This window comes from Amaranthus tricolor, chromosome 3 (genome assembly GCF_026212465.1).
Source record: "Amaranthus tricolor cultivar Red isolate AtriRed21 chromosome 3, ASM2621246v1, whole genome shotgun sequence".
Taxonomy (NCBI): domain Eukaryota; kingdom Viridiplantae; phylum Streptophyta; class Magnoliopsida; order Caryophyllales; family Amaranthaceae; genus Amaranthus; species Amaranthus tricolor.
Genome location: NC_080049.1, coordinates 2,350,750 through 2,361,077, shown reverse-complemented (window position 1 = coordinate 2,361,077; position 10,328 = coordinate 2,350,750). Strand labels below are relative to the sequence as shown.

The window sequence follows — 10,328 nt, the reverse complement described above, 5'->3', positions numbered from 1 at the left end:
CTAACTTTATTATTTTATACATTTTTATATCTTATAATCTGCATTTTTTTACTTCATTAACTTATTATTCAGTAAGATAATATAAATACAAAGTATAACAAATTGAACTTTTTAAATTTTTGAGTGATATTCCACTATTTTCTCTCGCCAAAGGTTTCAACTGATCCCAATAATTTCAAGAAATCCTAATAGCTTCAAGAAGTATTCTAACACATATTCACTACCATCTTTCCTCAACTAGACTTCAAGCTTTTGCTCACTTAATGGCGCAAATATATTTAATATAAATAGCATAAATTCTTAAATTGATTGTTTGTACCAATAAAGTTATCATAATGATTTTTTATCATTCTCAAAATAAATTTTGATTATCATGTACCTTTATTTTCTTGATGAAATATTTTAGAAATTAAAAATTTGATATAAAAAATTTAATAATTAACAAATACTTCAGCATAAAAAGGCATATATATTCTAAGAAACTTTAAATGGAAATTTCATGTAGCTTTGAAATTCAAAAATACAATATTTCTTGAAAATTTAACAGAATATATCTAATTGTAATATAGTAGTGATTTACTAAAGGAATAAGTTGATGTTAACTTTGCTAAAAATTATTTCTTATGGCAAATCATTATGAGAAAGCCATGTGGATTTTTACGGTCTTTTTATTAGATTGCACGATGTTATCCACTATTATAGTATTGCTCGTTCCGTACTTTTTGCTTTTCTTGTTTACTTTTTGCACGATTTTTAATATATAAAATTTTAAACCATAATATATTTAAATACACATAATAAAAAACTATAAAAAATACATACTAAAAAGTATACATTAAGACGAATCTAACAAGATCTCACATGGATATAGTTTATTTTCTAATTATGTGTCAAAAACATTAATCAAAATTTTCTCTCCTTAAAGTGAAATATTTTAAATGAGCAATTAGAGAACGGAGAGTGTATAATTATAATTATACGTATTAACTTCACTTTAAAAACATCATTTCACAAAGTTTTGAAAAAATATTATATATGTTGCGCTAAATATAATTTCATGATAAATTTCTCACATTTGATATAAAAATATAATATAATATTTTTATCATATTATTGCATTTTATATTTTTTTTAGTATGTTATTAATAGTTTAAATATTTCATATAAGACACCATAATAATATTTTTTGTTAGCAAAAATTAGTAAGTCATTTCTTATTAAAAATACCCATAATTGTGTATTGTATAGGTATTAGTCATTTTCTCGTTATTAAATATAAAAAATATCTTATTTCATATATATAACCAAAGCATAGTTTACCGATTTGGTGAGAAATGCTCGACATAAACTAAATTTTGACAATTAACTGATAAATAAAAAATATAACACAATGCATTGAACTTTCTAGAGTGAAAGTGAGTATAATAACTATAATGCATAATTTGTTTACTTATTATTTTTTTTACCTTATACAAGTATAACATTAAAAAAAATCGGACGCACAAGTACTAACTAGTACCGTTTACTGTATTTGGCACTAGTACTAACTATAATGCATAATTTCTTTTTATTATCAGTATTATTATTAGTATTATTGTTTTCTTTTTATTTTGTAGTTGGTTCTATTTATTTATCTTATTTATAGGCATTTAATTTATCTTTCACGTGTAGATACGTCTTTTTATCTTTCTTGAACCGGGTACTCTTTTGGCCGCGCTATTCTTTATGGGTATAAGTTGCTGCCGTCTTTCCTTCCTCAGACCCTGTCCATAGTTTTTCTATGAGTGGGATACACTGAGTAGGATGATGATGAACTATGGACCAAGATACATATGGAGCAAAGTAGTGATAGATATGAGTATAAATAATAGTCCGTAATATATAATTGGGTAAACATTTATTGATTTTATAATTTAACTTGGAATGGTAGGAAATATGAAATAATTCACGTTACAATTAATTGCTATTTTAATAGCCTTCTTATCTGGTTTAGATGCGAGATATATACCTCTATTTTAATTAGTCATCTTCACTCTTTGAAAGTAGGTAATTTTCTATTTGTTTTATATACAAGAATATAAAAATTTAGATCATGCAAAGTGGACTACCCTTTAAAATCTTAAACTTCTTAGAGTCTAAAAAAAATTAGTTTCAGGTATAAAATTGATATTAACCTTACTTAAATTTATATAAAATTTATATTTTTTACTAAGTAATATAAATGATATGCGATCTTTATATAAAGTAGTTTAAATATCAATAATAAAGAGAAAAATATGTATTATTAATTCTATACATTACACCTTAAACTTTTAGGATTTCTTTTTATTTTTTGCTTTGATGCTTAATAATAAACCAAACTACCTATTTAGATCATAACATATTGTTGTGAATGAGGATTCTAAGTATGTTTAATCAATTTTTCAAACATCAATGGTAAGCTCCCTTGAGTGGGATGAAAACGTAGAATTTGAAATTTGAGAATTTGTAGAAAAAAAATATGTATTCTCTCTGTTTTTATATGTTATTTTTAAATAAAATATGTACTCAAATTAGAAGTATTTTTTTTCATACATCGAAAAAATTGTTTAAGTGGATTTCTCCAATTGGTCAAATGATCCCGAATTCCCGATGGTATATAACAACTTTTTTCTCATCTTTCCTTGAGATAAGAAAGAAACGAATCACATTCTATGATGAAATTTTTGTTGTTATTATGTATGGATATTATCCTTTGATGGTTATGATTTTTTTTAAACAAAAAAAAAAATTCGACATGATTAGCATCGAATTTTCATGAAAGTCTAGTACTAATATTTTTATAAGCTATTAGGATTTCTTGAAATTATTGGGATCAGTTGAAACCTTTGGCGAGAGAAAATAGTGGAATATCACTCAAAAATTTAAAAAGTTCAATTTGTTATACTTTGTATTTATATTATCTTACTGAATAATAAGTTAATGAAGTAAAAAAATGCAGATTATAAGATATAAAAATGTATAAAATAATAAAGTTAGTGGAAAACTTATAGGGACTAGAAACATTAAAGATGTTAATATATATTTAGTGGGAAACATGTGAAAATCACAGATAGAGATGATAAAAATGTTAAAATAAATTTAGTTGTTGAAAGATAAATAAGAACCACAAGCACAATAAAATATTAAAATTAAGGTAGTATTTAAAATTTATTATTTACAAAATATAATATAAATTTTTAAAAAACATTAATAAATAAGACTGAGAATATCAAATAAGTACCAAATCGATATCACGCAGGTAAACACTTATTGTCTCATTAACATGCCAAATTCTGTATAGAGAAGACAAAAGTAACAAATGGGGAGTACTAAATCCACATGTCGTCGATCATTATCTAAACACGCAAACATTTTTTAGGAATTTTTTTTACGTGGTAGTATTAAACTTTTATAAAATATTAGTGGTAGCATTTTTGTAAGATTTTTTCACATGGTGGCATCTAGTTTATGTCTTATTTAACTATCGTATTATATTCTGTTAAATTCTTGTTAATTTCGTTTAATTCACTATGTTGATATTTATATCCTTAATAAGATTTGAGAGCGTTGATAAATTAAACGGTGAATTAAATGTTAAAATGGTGAATTAAACATTTGAGAGCATAAAAATGGTTTAGAGCAAATTATAAAAACAACAACCAACACTTATAAGGGTAAAATTGTAGAAACGTCAAAATGATGAATTAAACGGAAAATAAGTCTTGCATCCATGTAAAATTAATTACTAAAATATTGTTTAAGGGGAGGGTTGGGACATTTTTTATTTTTCCAAAGCTATAAAACTAACAATAAAGGGAAAATCTCCATTACCTTTTCTTCTTTTAATCACAAAACTAAAAAATATCAGGAAGAGAAAAATTTATATCCTAGATGCCTTCTTTTTTTGTCTCTCATCTCTCTTTAGAAAATTCTAATCTTTATGGTTGGTTAGGAGCTATCATCAACCTTTTGATTGATGGTAAGTCTTTAATTTCTCTATTTTAAGCTTTTTCAATATGATTAGAATAAATTTTTATCCTCTCCCTACAAAAGAGTTGTTCTAGCCATTCATTGGGTTGACTTTACCCATATATAGGTTTTAATCTCTCTCCTCGTGAGAGTTTAAGGTTATGAATTTTGGTCTCTAGTTGATTTGTTGGTAGAGATTAATGTGATAATGCAGCAAACACAAAATTGCAATTACCATCAACTACATGAAATTCAATTCTATCTCAAGACTACAATAGATCGAAAGACCCCTCAAAAAAGGCTGTATCAAACAGCAATGTGGAAGAAGATGTTCAGAATTGTTAGATCTCATACACAATGATCGTAGTTTTGTCAATTTTGAATTAATTTTGGTTAATGTTGTTATGTATTTGCTAATTTTTATCTCTAATGTAAATATCGTATGATTCTTTATTAATGAACCAGGTATTACTAAAACAAAATAAAATAAAAAATATTAACAGAACCCAAAATTAACAGAATATCGCACTTTAAATGGAATTTGTTACGGCTTTTATAAAGTTAAAATCTTGTTCCAGCACTAAAAGAATATTACCGCTCCTAAATGCTTAAATAGAATTTTACTAATTAAAATTGCCAATGAAGGATGGATTCGACAACCTTAAATTAATTACTCTCCTCCTCCGTTTTCTGATATTTTTCCCATTTAGAATATTTCAACTTAAGGAGAGAGAAATTTAATTAATGTTTTTGACACATATTTAGACGATAAAATATATATCAATGTGAGATTTCGTTAGATTCGTCTTAATGTATACTTTTTATATGTATTTTATTATAATATTTTATCATACATAATTAGAGATATTAAGGTTTAAAATCTATTTTCAAAATTGTGCAAAAAATAAATAAGAAAAACAAAAAGAAATAGAGAGAGTATTAAGATCATGGATATAACTAAAAGGTTAATAAGATTTGACAACCGCTAGAATGGATTAAGTTACAATTGCTAAAAATATATTTAAATGGCATAAATGCTTGAATTGATCGGTGTAATAGTTACTCAATCGAATATTAAAAAAAGAAAATGCTTACAATTGTGGACCAGCAGAATATGTAACACATAAGATGTTGCACCTAATACTAAAACAGATTTTATTTGAAATTAACCAAAATTTTTGTTGAATATAAATTCAAAAGGCAGAAATCTATACATCTCCTATAATAAAATATAACTAAAACAAAATACGATAGCAATTTGGCACTAAAAACTAACTATGAGTCAACCACTCATGAAAATCTCATATATCAACTGCTCAATTTACAACACAAGTAATTATGTCATGACTAGTATAGAAATGCGTACAATACATAAAGTTGTTAGTACGAAAATATATATAAAATATAGATTTTAAATAGAGATGCAATCGCATATTATCAGTATAAAATTATAATAAGTCTTATAAAAATGATAAAGAATTTTGAGAATATATATGCTTAGTTTTTTTTATGTATATTTATGTGTTAATAATTATTATTGGTCAAACTTATGGCATGGGTTGCCGTCTTCTTGGAAGGATCAATTTTGAGTCGGGAGACTCTTTTACCGCATCCTCCTTTATGGGTATGAGTTGCCGTCTTCTTTCCTTCCCAGATCCTACTCATGGTCCCTATGAGCGGAGTACACTGGGTATGATGACGATAATAATATGGTGCTTTTTGTGAAATAAAATTTGGTAGTTAATATAAGTATTAATTAAAGCTGTCATACTTTTTAAGGCAAATCTAGATAATTTCCAACAAAGTTATCATAATGATTCTCTGTCATTCTCAAAATAAATTTTGATTATCCTGTATCTTTTGTTTCTTGATGAAATATTTTAGAAATAAAAAATTTAATATAAAAAATTTATTAATTAACAAATACTTCAGCATAAAAAGGCATATATATTCTAAGAAACTTTAAATGGAAATTTCATGTAGCTTTTAAATTCAAAAATATAATATTTCTTGAAAATTTAACAGAATATATCTAATTGTAATATACTACTGATTTATTAAAGGAATAAGTTGATGTTAACTTTGGTAAAAATTATTTCTTATGGCAAATCATTATGAGAAAGCCATGTGGATTTTTACGGTCTTTTTATTATGTGTCAAAAACATTAATCAAAATTTTCTCTCCTTAAGGTGAAATATTTCAAAAGGGCAGAACATTAGAGAACGGAGAGTGTATAATTATAATTATATGTATTAACTTCACTTTAAAAACATCATTTGACAAAGTTTTGAAAAATATTATATATGTTGCGCTAAATATAATTTCATGATAAATTTCTCACATTTGATATAAAAATATAATATAATATTTTTTAGCTATTATTACATTTTATTTTTTTTTAGTATGTTATTAATAGTTGAAATATTTCATATAAGACACCATAATATTTTTTTTTGTTAGCAAAAATTAGTAAGTCATTTCTTATTAAAAATACCCATAATTGTGTATTGTATAGGTATTAGTCATTTTCTAGTTATTAAAAATAAAAAATATCTTATTTCATATATATAAACAAAGCATAGTTTACCGATTTGGTGAGAAATGCTCGACATAAACTAAATTTTGACAATTAACTGATAAATAAAAAATATAACACAATGCATTGAACTATCTAGAGTGAAATGGAGTATAATAACTATAATGCATAATTTGTTTACTTAATAATTTTTTTACCTTATAAAAATATAACATCAAAAAAAAAAAAAAAATCGGACGCACAAGTACTAACTAGTACTATTTACTGTATTTGGAACTAGTACAAACTATAATGCATAATTTCTTTTATTATTAGTATTATTAGTATTTGACATGTTAATGAGACAATAGGTGTTTACCTGTGTGATATCGATTTCGTAGTTATTTGACATTCTCATTTTTTTTAGACAGTCTTATTTATTAATGCTTTTGAAAAAACTATGTTATATTTTTGTAAATAATTAATTTTGATTATTACCCTAATTTTAATCTTTTGTTTTGCTTATGGTCCTTATTTATCTTTTAGCAACTAAATTTATTTTAACATTTTTATAATCTCTATATGTTGTTCTCACATGTTTCCCACTAAATATATATTACTCCCTCCTATTCAGCTCTGTGTCCCATTTCTTTTTACGGTCAAGTCATTTTAATTGTCCCATTTCTATTTTTGGTATGGGTTTTTGACTTTTATACTCTTAATAGCTTTATCCTATTTTCAATTATACCCTTCACTACCCATACTAATTTTCCTCCCTTACATTAAAAACCTATAATACCACTCTCTTTCTTACCCTTAGAGTTTCACTTTTGACTCTCCTTAAAATCCGTGAAAAGTCAAATGGGACTCCAAAGGTGAATAGGATTTGAGTAACACTTTTAATGTTTCTAGTCCCCATTAGTTTCCCACTAACTTTATTATTTAATACATTTTTAATGTTTATTATCTGTATTTTTTCTTCATTAATTTTTTTTATATAAGAGAGATACACCGAGATACATATGGCGCAAATATATTTAATATAAAAAGCATAAATGCTTAAATTGATTGTGTTATTAGTAAGTTAATCGAATAAAAAAAATTTAGTGGAAAAGTTAATGGACCAGCAGAATATGTTCTTGGACTTATTGTAATCTGCTTACTTCAATTGCCTATAAATAGAAACCTCCTCTCAACCACAACATATCACCACAAGACAACAAATCTAAACATATTTTGACAGCGCGAAAGAAATGGCTCAAGCAGTTGTCAAGGTACTCTCATCAAATATAACGTTAAATAATTGACGCACTTTATTACTTCTGTTTTATATATTTATTTTACGTAATTACTCCAATATATTTATGAGGGGTATTGTGTAATTAGCTTATTATTTTTATCGATAAATAATTACTTTAACGCACATGGGTCAATTCATATCATTTGAGAAATTGCATATTAACTGAGATTTGTTTGCACAGAAACAAGTGATCGAGCAATACGGGCCTTATGGGTCTCAACTGCCAGAAAACTACCGCTTCCAGCTTGCTGAGGGTGAAAAATTCTGTCAAGTTACAGTAAGGCATGGATACATTGTTGACGCGATCGGATTCAAAGTTGCTAAGCCAGATGGGAGCACCTACAGTGTCAGCTTTGGTGGCAATGGCGGACAAGAATCCAAGGTATGTACGATATATTGATAATTTAATTATTATTTATGATTGGTCTATCTTCATGTTTCTGAATGCTAAATTATCATTTATATAATTTAAATTTTTAAACAGATTGATTTCGTTGATGGTGAGTACTTAATTGGTGTGAGTGGAACATATGGTAACTACCAAGACCAGAAAGACCAATGCTTGATTGCTACACTTAAGATACACACCAACTTAAACCCGAATGGTTACGGGCCATATGGACAAGGAAAAGATGTTACCAATGTTCAGAAGTTCAATTCTCCAATGCTCATTGATGGACCCATGGTTGGTGTCTTTGGAAGGCACAACAACTATCTCGAGTCCCTTGGAGTTCTCATCAGGAAGGTATGTCCTAAATAGAATCTGTTGTTAAAAATAACATTATAACCATTGAACAGATATTTGTGTAAAAGCTATGAGGTACGGAGTATGAAATAAAATGTACGAAGAAATTAGACATTTAATTAAATATTTATTTTTGTTTTTTTTTTTGCAAAAAATAATAATATAGAAATTCATTTAAAAAGGTTATATAAATAAAGTCTAGTCAATAAAATAAAATGGAAATTTCTAAGTTTATAAAATTGACACGGATTTAATTTGCAGGAATTCCCAAACTAATTATAAGCTAAAGACTCGCGTGGAGAGCTTAATATACATATGTTAGCATGTTTTAAATAAGCCGTATGGCCTCTCAAGTGTGATTTATTGTAATCTTAAACTTGAGTGATTGTATCTTGTATATGTTTGCCTTATCTATGAGGTAAACCATTATATATAAATAGATACTATTTTATATAATCGTGTTTTTATCCATTTTGTAATATATTATTTTTATCTTCATATTTCATTTGTTTTATCTTGAATTGGGTATGTAACAGTAAGACTAATATTTGATAAATGCACCAGACTTTAAAAAAAAAAAAAACACTACAACCACGCACGATTATATTAGACATTTAATTTAGGGATGAGAATGATAGATAATAAGCGTTTTGATAGATTCAATCGATAATACATACGTTTAGAATAATTTATCTACCATTTTGTGCAGACTGTTCAAAACAGTTAGAGATTAGTCGGTATAGAGCTATACCGACTAATCTCCAACTATTTTGGCTAGTCGGTATTAGTGCGTTTTCTTTGTAGCGGACATGTGCCTCTTAAGTGTAATAGTCATATATAGTTATGTCATCAACACAGTATTTCATTTGAAAATATAATAGGGTTTGTGTTGGAGAAGTTAACGACAATTCATATTCGTCATCCCTCTAAAGAGAAGGTGCGGTCAATTATACCTCTAAATAAAGAGAGCCCTACAAGGAGAAAAATATGATTAACAAAGATCCCTCATAAATAAAACACAAGCAAAATTGTAACGTTCAGCCATTAGCATAAAGAAGTACAATGAATAAAAACAATAAACATAAATAGAAATGGTAAATAAATAAATAATCAAATAAATAAATTAATAGCACAAACATAGGCAAAAAGATGAGTAGCAAATAAAATAAATAAATTAATTAATTAAAAGCCATATAGAAAAAAGACAAATAAAACTATCAAAATTCTAATACGTGGATATTCGTCGCCTACCAAATGTAATTTTCTTATTTGTTTGTTGTCTTTCTCAAAGGGTGAACTATTATTATATAAGTTCCTATTATCCACACTAGTTGCGCATTTAGTAGTGCTTTTTTATATGTAAAATCAATTTGTTATTGTACTTATATTATTTACAATTTATAAAAATTTAATTTCGCAAGAATAACATAGAAAATTTTTAAGAGTTCACGGAAATACAATAACGACATTGATGAATTCAGAGTACAAGTATAGTCAATTTATGTCATATATATTACATAGATTTCAAACAATAATTCAGTCCTATTATTGTTAATATATAGTGACATAAGTGCAGCAATTAATTTGCATTAATGCGTGCATTTAGATGTATGTGTGTTAAAGTATGAATTAAATGTGTGTTTAAGTAGGTTAATCAATACATGAAGTTATAAAGGTATTGAAGTGTGTCTTAAACATATGGTGTAATCATGATAGTTAAGTGTATGATTAATGTACTTATTGAGGGAGTTTGAACGTCTAAGTATTTGTTATTAAA

General features: G+C 26.2%; 1 protein-coding gene across 1 annotated transcript; it reads left to right on the top strand.

Moving 5' to 3' along the window:
* The first annotated feature begins 7,559 nt into the window (after window positions 1–7,559).
* LOC130808084 (horcolin-like) lies at window positions 7,560–9,007 on the top strand. The gene is made up of 4 exons (XM_057673528.1): window positions 7,560–7,780; window positions 7,988–8,188; window positions 8,291–8,551; window positions 8,813–9,007. The coding sequence occupies exons 1-4, from the start codon at window positions 7,760–7,762 to the stop codon at window positions 8,825–8,827; spliced, it is 498 nt and encodes a 165-aa protein (XP_057529511.1). The 5' UTR covers window positions 7,560–7,759; the 3' UTR covers window positions 8,828–9,007.
* The last annotated feature ends 1,321 nt before the right edge of the window (window positions 9,008–10,328 follow it).

What these genes read in the sequence shown, in the direction of transcription:
- LOC130808084 (XM_057673528.1), top strand. Translation starts at nt 7,760, where the DNA reads ATGGCTCAAGCAGTTGTCAAG. An exon ending in TGGCTCAAGCAGTTGTCAAG is followed by an intron (nt 7,781 to 7,987) that starts GTACTCTCATCA and finishes TTGTTTGCACAG; the next exon opens with AAACAAGTGATCGAGCAATA. An exon ending in ATGGCGGACAAGAATCCAAG is followed by an intron (nt 8,189 to 8,290) that starts GTATGTACGATA and finishes ATTTTTAAACAG; the next exon opens with ATTGATTTCGTTGATGGTGA.